The following is a 13,643-nucleotide window of genomic DNA, read 5'->3' as shown; positions in this document are numbered from 1 at the left end:
TGCATTCCCTCTTAGTAAAGCATCTATCATCTTTCCCTGAGTGTTCAAATTTTGCAAACTTGTTTATGATTGCCAGGGAAGTCGTGACTTTGATTACCGCTCTTCACATCATTAGGGTGAACCACAGTGAGTGCACTTCACTACATAAAAGTAGATGTAAGGATGTGAAAGGAGGTAGAGACATCCTCCCTCCATGTCAAGTTGGACAAAATTTGGTTCATACAAAAAGGGATTAATGATCAGTTTGAGAACGTATTTCTCCGCCTTCCTTTGAAAACAAAACTGTTTCTTTGTAATTTAAACCAACACTGCACTAGCACTGAGAAAAGTAAGTCATTATTGCTGGTAGCTGGTCAAGCAATGCAAGAGCTCTTGTAAATGAGAAACATATAGATACATATATTAATAAAAAGCATTATATATCGTTTGAGAATATATTATTTTAGTAATTTTTTACTTAAATATGTAGAAAAATAAAGAGAATGATACGACAACTTATAATGACTTTTTGACTAAAATATTTAGTCCCCAAACAAATAGTTCAATGATAAGACAAACATTGTTAAGACCTAAATCTATGAGTACTGTTCGGGACCCCAAATGTTTTACCAAAAATTCTATCAAATGTCTCACATGGATGTAGAGCCCACATGGGACCGACATGGCATGTGAGACATTTGGTAGAATATTTGGTAAAACATTTGGAGTCCTTAATATTTTTCTAAATCTATTCGTTGCATAAACTCAAACAACTAATATTGTTTGGTACAACTTATTGCTTAAGACTGCTACAGTTTAACATAGCCTATTTGGGAAAAAAAAAAAAAAAATTAATCAATCTAATTAAATAGTACATTTGTCACCAACACACATTCATATTCTCCATTACTCTACATTTTTTGCAAACGGTAGCATCCACACACAAAAAATTTCAAAAATAAAAAATAAAAAAAATAAATCTAAATCAGGTGTCTTGCACTACCAAAATAATAAACAACAGTACCCATTTATCTTCTTTCAGTTACAAATTTTTTGATGTAAATATCCGAACTTTGAATTCCTCGAATCACATGATAAATAAAGAGAAACACAGCAAAATTTGGGTTCCGTCTAAGGGCTTAGCTTGCAGGGGCCATTTGGAGCAGCTTCTCTGCTTGCTCGGGGAAGAAGGTTATGAAAAGATATGCGCCTGTGGTATTATTAGACAGTAGAATCAAATAAAAAAGAAATATCAAAGCTCATATTTTCAGAAACACTTGAAGGAAGCTAGCAGGAGGTATTAATTAAAAAGAACTTACAGATAAGTACAGTTCCAAGTACAGCTGAGATCTTGCCTTGAACTGTAACCAATCCGCCCTTGCCTGCATCTTTTAGCTCAGTGGAACCAACAGAGTCAAATATCCCTGCAAAATAACTATTACTTTATTTATTGTCTTTCAAACTGTATACACGCCGTGATGGATACAAGTGTTGGAATTGGATTTGACCTGGTTTTACCGACTGAAGCCCTGATGTTATGCATGCTATATTCTGGAAACCAGCAGCTTCGAGCTTGTTAGCAGCACCGGCAGACCTTAAAAGCATTTAAAAAGAATGATAGTGCTGTCAAATGATTTCAGTATTTTGTAAATGTGATTTGAGAGTATGAGTTGTATTCTGAGTTTGTAGATTGTAGAATTATGATTTGAGTGTAGAAAATTTGTTTGGTTATAGTTTTTACATAGAGTGTTGAATTGTGTTTTGAAGATGTATTTTGAATTAAGTTTTAAAAGTTTGATGTGACATGTGAAATGTGAAAATTTATTTGGTGATGTGTTTTGAAAATAGTTTTCAAAACTTAATTCAACCAATAATTTATCATCAAACACACAACTCATATATCGATATCCATATTTTTTTATCAACAATAATAACCAAACTATTTTTAAAATACTAAAATTAAAAATTGATTTTTTTTGTCAATTAATTTTTTTTTGTATTTTTTTTGAATAATTGTTTTTTCATAATAATTTTTCCATTTTAAAATAAAGGTTCAAATAGTTCTCTTCGTGCATAATATCAAACAATTCAAAGTAGAGAAGTTGGCAGGAAGGGATGACCGGTGGGATGACCTGGGGGATGACCGGCCGGATGACCCGGGGGACGACCGGCCGGGTGTCCCAAGTACTGCGCCTCAGGTTTTCTTCGTGCAACGGTTCGAACAGTTCGGAGTTTAAAATACTAACAAATCTGAAATGAAAAAAACTTGTCTACAAATTCTCAGAAATCATTTGGGAACTGATTTCAACTTCTCTGAAATCATTTATACATAACAGATGAAGATTGATTTACCAGATTAGTGGGGAAAAGGTTGAAACAGTTCGTGAAAATCGAAAAACATCTAAAAAAAAAAAAAAAAAAATAGTCGGCTACACTTCTCACAAAAGATTTGAGAACTGATTTCGACTCGTCTGAAATCATTTGCACATAATAGATGAAGAATTTATTTACCAGATTAAGAGAAAAAGAGGAAGAAGACAGACACGTTGAAAGCGGAGAACTGAACTACGAGATGCCAAACGGATTTTCAAATTGTAATTTGAATTAACACGCGGAATCAACTTTTGAACATCTTATCCAAACGTCATGCGCGAGCTCACGTGTTGAAAATTGATTTGAATTCACAACCAAACAGAGCCTAAAGTCTTTGGTATTGTTGTTGTTATTGTTTTTTTTTTTTTTGTTCATCTAGTGTCGAATATATATATATATATATATAAATCAATTTTGTTTTTATTTAAAAAAATTTCAAAATTTTCTGTTTAGTTTCAGTTTTCAGAACTTACTTTTCAGAAAATTTTACTTTTTCATTTTTTTTTTTCAATGAATTTTTTTAATATTTTAAGTAATTTTTTTTAATTTTTAGACACACATAACATAAATACACTTTAAAATGAATAATATTTGTGAAAAAAAAAATCTTTCAAAAATTCACTAAATATCAAAAGTAAAATTAAAAAAATGAAAATTCAGTATATTTTTTTATATTTTTTGTATATTTATTAATTTTGTAAATATTTTTTCACAAATATTTTACTATTTAGATACATCTAAGTTAGGTAAAAAAAAATGCTTAAAATTTTAAAAAAAGCATACTAAGAAAAAAAAACACGAAAACTAAAAAACTCAATTTTTAAAAAATTGAAACCAAAAACACTGAATTGTTTTTCTACTCTTTTTTTTTTTTAAACGGTGTTTATGTTCTGCATTTTTATTGTAATTTTTTTTTTTCTACGTTTTTTGATTAGTCTAGTCGAATAGAACCTAAAAGCTTTAGACTTTTTGAAATTTTTTTTTTTTAAAGTTCACTAATTTTTTTTTTTAAAAAAAAAGAAAAAAAAAGAAAAGCCAACACTAAAGTCTCTAAAAAAGTCAATACCAAACGCACATTAAGGTTTATTTTAGAAAATTGGTAGAAAGTGACTTTTTGGCATTTGAGTTTTTTTGTTTTTTCAAAAAGTCATTTGGGAAGTTGGTAAAAGGTGATTTTTTAGCTTTTTTTAGTTAATAATTTTTAATGTTGTCATATCATCATGGCATAATGTAAAATGACCAAAATTCCCTCTTCCCATTTGCAATTTACAAAATTTATTTCACCTACTCTCATTGTCCAGAATTTCACCTACTCTGATTGAATGGAGGGTATATTTCTAAATTGTAATTCTGCGTTTATCCAGCTTCCCAAATGGATTTTAGAACAAAAAAGCCACGTTTGACTTTTCATCAAACGTCCAAATGCGACTACAACCCACGTTGCCAAGACAAGCCCAAGTTCTTATTGAATCCTATTAATACAGAGCAATTCTATAGTACACGCTCCAAACATATGAGCAGTTATAACTCTTTTGATATTTGACTATGATTTATTGTAATAGTAGTTATGAGTTATGATCTTTTGTGATTTTTATTTTGGTCATGACCGAAGAGGTCTTTAATTATGCCTTAAGTGATGTTTGATTATAACTCTTAATTATGATTTAGTTATGACTTCTTGTGATTATTATTTTGGTTACGAATGAAGAGGTTTTTGGTTTTGCCTGACTTATTATGCTTGTTTTATGTTATGACTTTAAATATGTTTTTTTTTTTTGTTTTTTGTTAGGACTTGAATTTGATTTAGCTGTAACATTTATGGTATCAACCCCACAAATCTCATAACTTGTATATGGTACACCCTAGAAGTATATTGTAAAATAACCCAACATGAATAAATCCTCCAAGTAGGACACATTGAGAATTCCTATGATATTAGACAAGCTAAGATGGTTTCCAACTTAATTTTTACTGGTAAAAACAGTGGGACTCACTATCTTTTTTTTCTCCTTCTAAGAGACAACTAGACAAAAATCAATGAATAGTATAGAGCAAACATTCCATGACCACCAAACAACTTCTCGTTATTGAGTTTCTTTCTCAAGTATGGAGAGCCTATTCTTGTGTTTCAAACCTGTAACATTTGGGTCCAAATGAAACATGTACATGTACATGTGGCTCTTGTCATGAAGAGGAAATTATAATAATTGGAAGTAGGCCTTGACAATATTTACAGCAACAGTGCTTACATGCACAGTAAAGTGCACAAAAATGTGCATAGAAAAGTTATTGTGTGGCTATTATTCATTCTAGGTATGACAAGGATCAAACTCAAAATAAATCATCTTCTGTAATCCGTATCAGTAGAGCATTATATTGTATTTACAGCTATACCAAAATTTGCAGTTAGGAAAGCAACAGCAGTACTAAAACAATTGTGAATCACTTGAGCCATTTGAGTCCTGTTGTTACAGTGCTTTTGCATTCCCCCTTAGTAAAGCATCTATCATCTTTCCCTGAGTGTTCAAATTTTGCAAACTTGTTTATGATTGCCAGGGAAGTCGTGACTTTGATTACCGCTCTTCACATCATTAGGGTGAACCACAGTGAGTGCACTTCACTACATAAAAGTAGATGTAAGGATGTGAAAGGAGGTAGAGACATCCTCCCTCCATGTCAAGTTGGACAAAAATTGGTTCATACAAAAAGTGATTAATGATCAGTTTGAGAACGTATTTCTCCGCCTTCCTTTGAAAACAAAACTGTTTCTTTGTAATTTAAACCAACACTGCACTAGCACTGAGAAAAGTAAGTCATTATTGCTGGTATCTGGTCAAGCAATGCAAGAGCTCTTGTAAATGAGAAACATATAGATACATATATTAATAAAAAGCATTATATATCGTTTGAGAATATATTATTTTAGTAATTTTTTACTTAAATATGTAGAAAAATAAAGAGAATGATATGACAACTTATAATGACTTTTTGACTAAAATATTTAGTCCCCAAACAAATAGTTCAATGATAAGACAAACATTGTTAAGACCTAAATCTATGAGTACTGTTCGGGACCCCAAATGTTTTACCAAAAATTCTATCAAATGTCTCACATGGATGTAGAGCCCACATGGGACCGACATGGCATGTGAGACATTTGGTAGAATATTTGGTAAAACATTTGGAGTCCTTAATATTTTTCTAAATCTATTCGTTGCATAAACTCGAACAACTAATATTGTTTGGTACAACTTATTGCTTAAGACTGCTACAGTTTAACATAGCCTATTTGGGAAAGGGGAAAAAAAAAAAAATTAATCAATCTAATTAAATAGTACATTTGCCACCAACACACATTCATATTCTCAATTACTCTACATTTTTTGCAAACGGTAGCATCCACACACAAAAAATTTCAAAAATAAAAAATAAAAAAAATAAATCTAAATCAGGTGTCTTGCACTACCAAAATAATAAACAACATTACCCATTTATCTTCTTTCAGTTACAAATTTTTTGATGTAAATATCCGAACTTTGAATTCCTCGAATCACATGATAAACAAAGAGAAACACAGCAAAATTTGGGTTCCGTCTAAGGGCTTAGCTTGCAGGGGCCATTTGGAGCAGCTTCTCTGCTTGCTCGGGGAAGAAGGTTATGAAAAGATATGCGCCTGTGGTATTATTAGACAGTAGAATCAAATAAAAAAGAAATATCAAAGCTCATATTTTCAGAAACACTTGAAGGAAGCTAGCAGGAGGTATTAATTAAAAAGAACTTACAGATAAGTACAGTTCCAAGTACAGCTGAGATCTTGCCTTGAACTGTAACCAATCCGCCCTTGCCTGCATCTTTTAGCTCAGTGGAACCAACAGAGTCAAATATCCCTGCAAAATAACTATTACTTTATTTATTGTCTTTCAAACTGTATACACGCCGTGACAGATACAAGTGTTGGAATTGGATTTGACCTGGTTTTACCGACTGAAGCCCTGATGTTATGCATGCTATATTCTGGAAACCAGCAGCTTCCAGCTTGTTAGCAGCACCGGCAGACCTTAAAAGCATTTAAAAAGAATGATAGTGCTGTCAAATGATTTCAGTATGATGCAAAAGCGATTTAGGTGTTAAGCAAGGAGGGATCAGAAGGAACACTCAACTCCATTTTACATTCAGTAAACTGTAACTAATATATTTGTTTAGTGTCATAATGATATTGTCAGCTCTGAAAATTTTGGGGGACGGGAAAATTTGTGATGACATCTAAAAGTAACCATATATAGATAAAATACATGAGAAGAAACCAAATAAATCGAATTATATAGACAACTTTTATTTACATTTCACTCATATTTTCCTTTTCTTTTTCCTTTTCCAAATCCTTATCTAAATCCATGATCCAAACACAGTCTTAGGAGGTTGTTATACTGCAGAGACTGTTACAACTTCTTTAAATCTCCCACTAAGGCTCCTTAAGAAACCCATCTACTGATGCTATTCCTGTACATATGGCTGTAGTAGCCATGGGATTAAAAGTCTACGAAGCATGGATAAGAATTGATGTGTAACATTTTTGGACACAGACACGACACTTCCTTAAACGTGTTTGTCCTTCTTAGATAAGAAGTCCCCCCTTACACCAAAGAATTCAATATGGAGCACTCAATTCATTAACAACTTTTAGTAGAGGAATACCGGTGTGTATTGCAACAATCCTCCTCCAAAAGTTTCTGAAAATAATATTTCACCGACAATTATTAACTTAATTCTATCAGAATTGGCTAGTAAGGAAATCTAAAACTGACCTCAGTCCTTCCTGACAGACAAGCAACAGTTTACTGTCTGGTGAAAACTGGCTCTTTACAGATTGCACAAAATCAGGATTGGATTTAGTGAAAGCCAAACCAAAGAACAAACCCGAAAAATTATTATGCACTGTCCTCTTTATTATTGTGCCTGCACAAAATAGTTAAACATGCAGCAATAACGCATGAAAGTTTTCAAGTTTCTTATAAGAAATATGAACAATTAATTACTTGGTATGGTACACAACTAGATACAAAAAGTAGAGGCTTTTTTTTACCGAGGTCATTGTCGTTGTTTTCGATAAAGATGGGAACATGATAACACGATTTGATATGTGCTCGATCATATTGTCTTTTGTCTCGCACATCCAGGATTGAATATCCCTCAACTGCCACAAGCTCCTTGGCTTCCTCAGCATTAACATAATTCACTTCCGCTTTAATTACCAAATTTCTTCGACCAACTGGTTTCAGTTTCCCTGTCATGTTCTGTCCTCTATGACTCTCAAATACAAACCAAGATGTCCGCAAATTGCTGAAAGAGACATCCCCAAATCTCTTATTCCCAAATACATGTAAATTCAACATTCCATTTCTCTATGTGTTGAATGCTCAAGTCCAATAACATAGTGGAGTCAGTCATTACCAGAATCACCAACATCACAGCCACATAATATATGTCTATATTATCAATTAAAGCCAAACAGGGTTGTTGGTGTGGATGTCACAAATTCCTTTTATTCTTAAACTACCCTTTCTGTAACTGTCAAATTCAAATACACATCAATCCCTATAACTGCAGATTTCAAGCACACCCATGTGGGTGTGCCCATCTGCTAGTATACATGTAAAGCTCAGCATTGAATTCCATCAAAAACTATTTGAGTGATATGGGAAAACAAAATGGAATCATTTGGGTGATCCAGTGCACAAGGTTCTATCTAAAGTGGAACTTAGGAAAGGTAAGATACGAGCAACCTTACTTCAATTTCTGAAATTAACACATTAAATTTTCTTGTTTTGTGTATTTTGTGATGTTTTGATCCTTTTCATGAATGAATACTCTCACGTTAACTTAGCCAAATGCTTGCAGTAAAACACATAAAAGTGGATGTTTACTTGGTGAGATTCATTGTGATTTCTTTTGGTTCAACCACACACGGGTTCTTGAGAATGACTCTACTGTACAATTGAAATTAGTTTGAGTAAGAATCAACTTTACCTTCGAGAAGAGAGTGTTGAAGAACAGCAGCAACCAATAATCCCTGCCATTTTAAGAGAGTTTTGATGTGATTACTCCCTCCCTCTCTCTCTCTCTCTCGCTGTGTCTGAGACTGCGCTTTGTTTCACAGCCAGCAGTAGCCACCATGAATAATGGGGGCCCCGGAAATTTAAGAGGCAAAATGGGCTGCTGCCACGTAGCAATGTGAATGTATCGGATTGGATATTATTCATTACTATTATTACTAATATTAAACTTTTAAATAATAATATAGCTGTAGCCTACTTTGAATTCGATTGAGAGATTCTAATTCTATTTTCAAATAAAATCAGCACACACATTTAATGAAAAATTAGGAAAAATTAGGAAGGGCCTATTTACACACCAGTTATCATTTCATGACACACCATTAATAAGTAAGAGTGCTACTATTAATAGCGGTAAAAATTCTTTAGATTTTTTATTTTATAATTTTTTTATTACAATTATACCCTAAAGTAAAATTACATTAAAAGACATTATTAAATAGAACACCCACATATCAATAAGAACTAATACTCTATAATATTGGACACCCGCCCCCACTCTCACCCCCACATCCAACTCCAACTATACGTATTCCATGTTTGTAAACCCTAAACCTATTACTTTTCATAGCCAACTAACATAAACCCTAAATCTATTATTTTTCATAATCATCTTCAATCATGAATGTGTTATCTTTATCACCATTATCAACGCTATTGAACTTGAAAGTTTTGCTTCAAGTATAATGTATACTTCATCACTTATTTCACTGTGTAGAGCAATGGAGGACGAGGACAACAATTCTAGTGAAACCGGCGTTCCATTGGTAAGTTTATCTGTCTTGTATTAACATTCTCGATCGTTTTCGGTCGTTCTTGTTTCATTTGAGTTGTTCGGTACTGGTTTGATGACTGTTAGAATTATGCTCGGTAATACAATACTGAACATAATCCTTTCGTTCAATACATAGGTTTCGAATATTAATGTAGATAGTTAGTACTGTTGAACCGAATATCATCTTTATTTTCATCACTGTTGAACCAAACAAAACCATTAGTTTCGGGACTGTTGAAATGTAATAATCCCAAAATGCGTATAAGGAATTATTCTTATTTACCTATGGGTTAATGTGCTTTAATGTGATTATATACTTTGAATTGAAGCATTATCTGTTGAGGTACGACTTTAAAATTGAAATTACCAACCTTTATGGGTTCAGAAATCAAGATTGAGTACTTGCATATGTTAATGGCAATTTTTAGAGCTACTTGGGAAAGTTAATTGGAAATTTAATTCGTCTGATTCGTTAATGCATGTTTGGGTGGTCAACTGTGCACTGGAAATTGAAGGCCTTAGAGGCTTCAGAAACCAGAACATATGACATATTTATGATCAACATAATTTTTAGAGTCATCAAGAAAGTTTAATTGAATTTTAATTTTGTGCGATTCGTAAGGGTGTGTTTGACCCACCCTACTTGTGGAAAGCTTTTATGTATATATATGTTATATGAGTTGTTGAACTCATCAAGTGGAGTCCAAAAATATCTACGGGAGGGGAAAGGGAACCGAGAGAAAGAGAGGGCAAAAGAGAGATAAAGCTTCACTAAGAGAGAGAGAGAGAGAGCTCACCATTCATGGGAGCTTGAAGATAAACTTGAAGAGATTGAAGAGAGAGGAAGAAGATCATCCATGGAAGCTTGGGAAATTGAAGAGAGCTAAGAGAAAGACAAAGATTGGGCAAAGGTATGGAAGTCTACCTTGAATTCTTATGTTTAATGCATTAATTTCATGAAGTTATAGTGATATTGGAAGATTTGAAACCCATTTGAGTTAGGGTTCTAAGTATGTATTTAATTGAATTCAATTTAAGAAGTGAGACCTTGGGTTCTACGATTTTGGTTATAATTGAAACTCAACTTTATAAATACCATATGAATGAACCCTAGATTGTCCATAGAATAAGGTTATGTAAGGATCAAGTGTGTTGTGAGTTATGATTTGGGAACTTGCAAACTATGAAAGGTAAAGCATTGATCTTGAACTTGAGGCAAAGATGATTTGTTTAAAATGGAATTACACTTGAATGATAATAGTTTTTCATATTGTGGGACAATTTTACATGTTTTTGGGTGATTTGAGTTGGAAACCAAGCTTAGAAATGGAAAGAACAAGAGTTAGAGCAAACAACATTTTTGGACTGTAAAACTGACCCAGAGCCATACGTGCGGCGGGTCTTCCCATACGTGCGGCAATCCATTTCCAAATTCTACTAAAAAAGCACGTGGTCCCGCACTTGTGGCCCAATTCCCGCATGTGCGGCTAAGTTTCCCGCACGTGCGGCTAAGTTTCCCGCACATGCGGGATAGCCCTGTTCAGCCAACTTCAAATAAGCATATCTTTTGCATCCGGACTCCGTTTTAGGTGAATCTTGAGCCTAAATTCAAGCCCCAGAAGTCTAGTTTCCAATGGTAGTGGTCTCACTTCCAAATTCTAAGTACACAAATAGATATGCCTAAATTAGTGAAGATTGTTCACTTTCTGTCTACCGGTTTAATACCATTTCTTTTTCTAAACCATTTTCCTTTCGATTCTTCTTATTTTCTGAGACACAGGTTATGACCTATTGAAGACTAATGAGTTTAAAACCACAATGACTTATTGATTAAAGAACAAGAAAGAGATTGATTATATCCTTATATTATACTATGTGCATTGTTTTTGTAGGTCAAGACGAGGACATCGTCCCATTGCTACCGGAGGTCCATCACTGTGAGTAATAGTAGTGCAATGTTCTGTTTCATTTACTGTTAATAGTTATCGATGGCATTCTGTTATGCATAAGTAGCTATGTTTCTTTATGGTGAATAACTGGAAAACTTATGTGCGTTATTGAGCAATGATATCCTTAAGGACCGGAGGTCGTTCTGCTGTGCTAGTGATGGGCCCAAAGCCGTTCAGATATAAGCCACAGAGTGTGGACAACTCTAAGACTGAAGGAAGTGATGACATGTCGATGTCTCACCGACCCTAATATGATTCAAATCGATTATTATTCATGGCCAGAGGCCAAGGGAGGTAGTGCACATGTCGATGTTCTACCTACCCTCCAATGTGTGGACAACTGTCGAGATGTGGGCCTGAGGCCATTCTGTATAATATATTGGACCTGAGGCCATTCTGTATAATATGTTGGGCCTGAGACCATTTTGTATATATATTGGGCCCAAGGCCGTTAAGGAAATGTTTACAGAACAAGGTCAAACATGTGACTTATGTGCCTATATGCGCTATAATTCATGTTTATTCATTTAAATCCCTTACCTACTATTATTCACTGAGCCTTGCTCACTCCGTTTTTACGTATATTTGTGTAGCTGAACCATCGGGGATTGACACTAGAATTGTATTGAGATCCACCTGTCTGTCAAGCCGCCTGGGGTACGCCTCCGTGTCGAGGCCTTAATTTTGATTACTGGGAGCTATGTAATTTATGGAGTCTTATATAAGTGTGCGTGTGAGATCTATATAAGTTATGTGATTGTATATGTAAATATAGAAGTGTATTTAAATGTTTAAATTTATTGAAGTCGCCATGTATGCACAAGCTCAATGGGCATTATCTTTATATTGGTATTTGCTTCCGCTTAAGGCCCCGTAAATGAATAAATATTCGTAAAATTTTGTTTTAAGGCCTATGCACAGGCCAGTCATGGATCAAACTTTTAGGGGCGAGTTTGGGTCGTGACATGAAATGAACATCATTTTTTCAATTTTGAAATTACATTCACATGTGTTTTCAGGGTGATGCTTCGACTAGAGGCAGTAGGTTGATTCAGAACTTGTAATGGATTATAGTAATGAATTTGTTACTCATGAGGTGAGTCTTTGATTGTTTTTACAAATAATGTACCTTTTTTATGTGCAATAATTAGTTAGTTTAATTTATTTATTTCAGATATTCAAGAGTCGAGATGAGTTAATTCGATGGGCACGTCAAGTTGGAAGAAGAAATGGATTCGTTATTGTTGTATAGAAATCAAATGGGGGTGGTATTCGAGGTAGGAAGCCAAGACTTAGCTTAGCTTGTGAGAGGAGTGGATCTTATAGGGACACTCGAAAAAATAGCAGGCCTAAGAAAAAAAAAAAACAAGATTGACTGGTACAAAAAAATGTGAATGTCTTTTTTTATTGAAGGGCAAAAAATTAGCCACAAATGATGACTGGATCTTGATAGTTGTTTGTGGTTTCCATAATCATCCTGCTGCAGAATATCTTGAGGGTCATTCTTATGCTGGAAGGTTGTCATATGAGGAAACCTCTTTGTTGGTAGACATGTCGAAGAGTATGGTATGACCGAGTGAGATATTGGTTACATTGAAACAACGTGATGATGCAAATGCTTCCATAATGAAGACAATTTACAATGCACGTCATAGGTATAAAGTTGCTGAGAAAGTTGGGAAATCTCAAATGCAACAACTATTAGGTCAGTTAGCGATGAACAAGTACATTGAGTGGCATAGGAGCCGTGCAGATACTGAGACAGTGACTGATTTGTTCTTTGCACATCCTACTAGTTTGAATTTGTTACGTGCATTTCCAAAGGTATTGTTGATGGATTGTACTTATAAGACCAATTGATATCGGTTGCCCCTTCTGGAGATTGTAGGTGTGACATCAACAAACATGACCTTTTCAATTACATTTGCATACCTCCAGTATGAGAAGGAGGATAACTATACATGGGCACTTGCTAAAACGCCGTCGCAAATACCCCAAACGCCGTCTCAAAAGGTTTTTTGCGACGGTAAGTGGCTTTTTTGTGACGGCAAGTGAGGGGTCGCAACAAAGGGGGTTGCAAAAGGTTTTTAGCGACGACGGCAGAATGCCTTTTTTGCGACGAAAAAATTCTGTCGCAAATAACGGGTGAAAATCTGGGTTTTTTGGAGACAGCATTGTGTTGCCGTCGCTAAAAGGGTTTTTTGCGACGGCAAAAATACCGTCGCTAAAAGTTTATTTGAGACAGCAACTGATGCCGTCGCTAAAGGACTATTGGCGACGGCAATAACACCATCGATAAAGGCCCTACTTTTTAACCAATTCCCCTACCTTTTGCGACAGTAAAGCTGTCGTCGCAAAAAACCCTGGTTCAATTTTCTTTTTGAGACGGTGTGTGTGCTACCGTCTCAAAAAAAAAAAAAAAAAAAACTATATTAAAATTATTAAAAATATGAA

General features: G+C 34.3%; 2 protein-coding genes and 1 long non-coding RNA gene across 3 annotated transcripts; 1 reads left to right on the top strand and 2 right to left on the bottom strand.

The window, feature by feature from the left end:
- Window positions 1-855: 855 nt before the first annotated feature.
- On the bottom strand, window positions 856-1,595 carry LOC145816766 (uncharacterized). The gene is made up of 3 exons (XR_014358821.1): window positions 1,488-1,595; window positions 1,299-1,403; window positions 856-1,189 (listed from the first exon to the last, which is right to left on the bottom strand). It is a non-coding gene; the product is annotated as an uncharacterized LOC145816766 (long non-coding RNA).
- Window positions 1,596-5,823: 4,228 nt separating this feature from the next.
- LOC114297024 (rhodanese-like domain-containing protein 9, chloroplastic) lies at window positions 5,824-8,692 on the bottom strand. Its single transcript, XM_028241376.2, has 6 exons — window positions 8,380-8,692; window positions 7,436-7,692; window positions 7,158-7,308; window positions 6,324-6,409; window positions 6,135-6,239; window positions 5,824-6,025 (listed from the first exon to the last, which is right to left on the bottom strand). The coding sequence occupies exons 1-6, from the start codon at window positions 8,427-8,429 to the stop codon at window positions 5,955-5,957; spliced, it is 720 nt and encodes a 239-aa protein (XP_028097177.1). The 5' UTR covers window positions 8,430-8,692; the 3' UTR covers window positions 5,824-5,954.
- Window positions 8,693-9,187: 495 nt separating this feature from the next.
- Window positions 9,188-13,049, top strand: LOC114297035 (uncharacterized). Its single transcript, XM_082912703.1, has 4 exons — window positions 9,188-9,232; window positions 11,133-11,177; window positions 12,603-12,755; window positions 12,822-13,049. Exons 1-4 carry the CDS (start codon window positions 9,188-9,190, stop codon window positions 13,047-13,049), a joined length of 471 nt encoding a protein of 156 aa, XP_082768829.1.
- Window positions 13,050-13,643: the final 594 nt, after the last annotated feature.

This window comes from Camellia sinensis, unplaced genomic scaffold (genome assembly GCF_055761805.1).
Source record: "Camellia sinensis isolate YWXY unplaced genomic scaffold, ASM5576180v1 Unanchor4, whole genome shotgun sequence".
Classification (NCBI taxonomy): Eukaryota; Viridiplantae; Streptophyta; class Magnoliopsida; order Ericales; family Theaceae; genus Camellia; species Camellia sinensis.
This window is presented reverse-complemented; position numbering and strand designations above follow the sequence as displayed.

Bases quoted from the DNA above. Each gene is read 5' to 3' on its own strand.
- LOC114297035 (XM_082912703.1), top strand. From the start codon at position 9,188: ATGGAGGACGAGGACAACAATTCTAGTGAAACCGGCGTTCCATTG. The intron at 11,178-12,602 runs GTGAGTAATAGT...TTTTTATTGAAG, and splicing joins GCTACCGGAGGTCCATCACT to GGCAAAAAATTAGCCACAAA. The intron at 12,756-12,821 runs GTATGACCGAGT...TCCATAATGAAG, and splicing joins TAGACATGTCGAAGAGTATG to ACAATTTACAATGCACGTCA.
- LOC114297024 (XM_028241376.2), bottom strand. From the start codon at position 8,429: ATGGCAGGGATTATTGGTTGCTGCTGTTCTTCAACACTCTCTTCTCGA. The intron at 6,240-6,323 runs GTCAAATCCAAT...GTTATTTTGCAG, and splicing joins GCTTCAGTCGGTAAAACCAG to GGATATTTGACTCTGTTGGT. The intron at 6,026-6,134 runs GTAAGTTCTTTT...ATAATACCACAG, and splicing joins ACTTGGAACTGTACTTATCT to GCGCATATCTTTTCATAACC.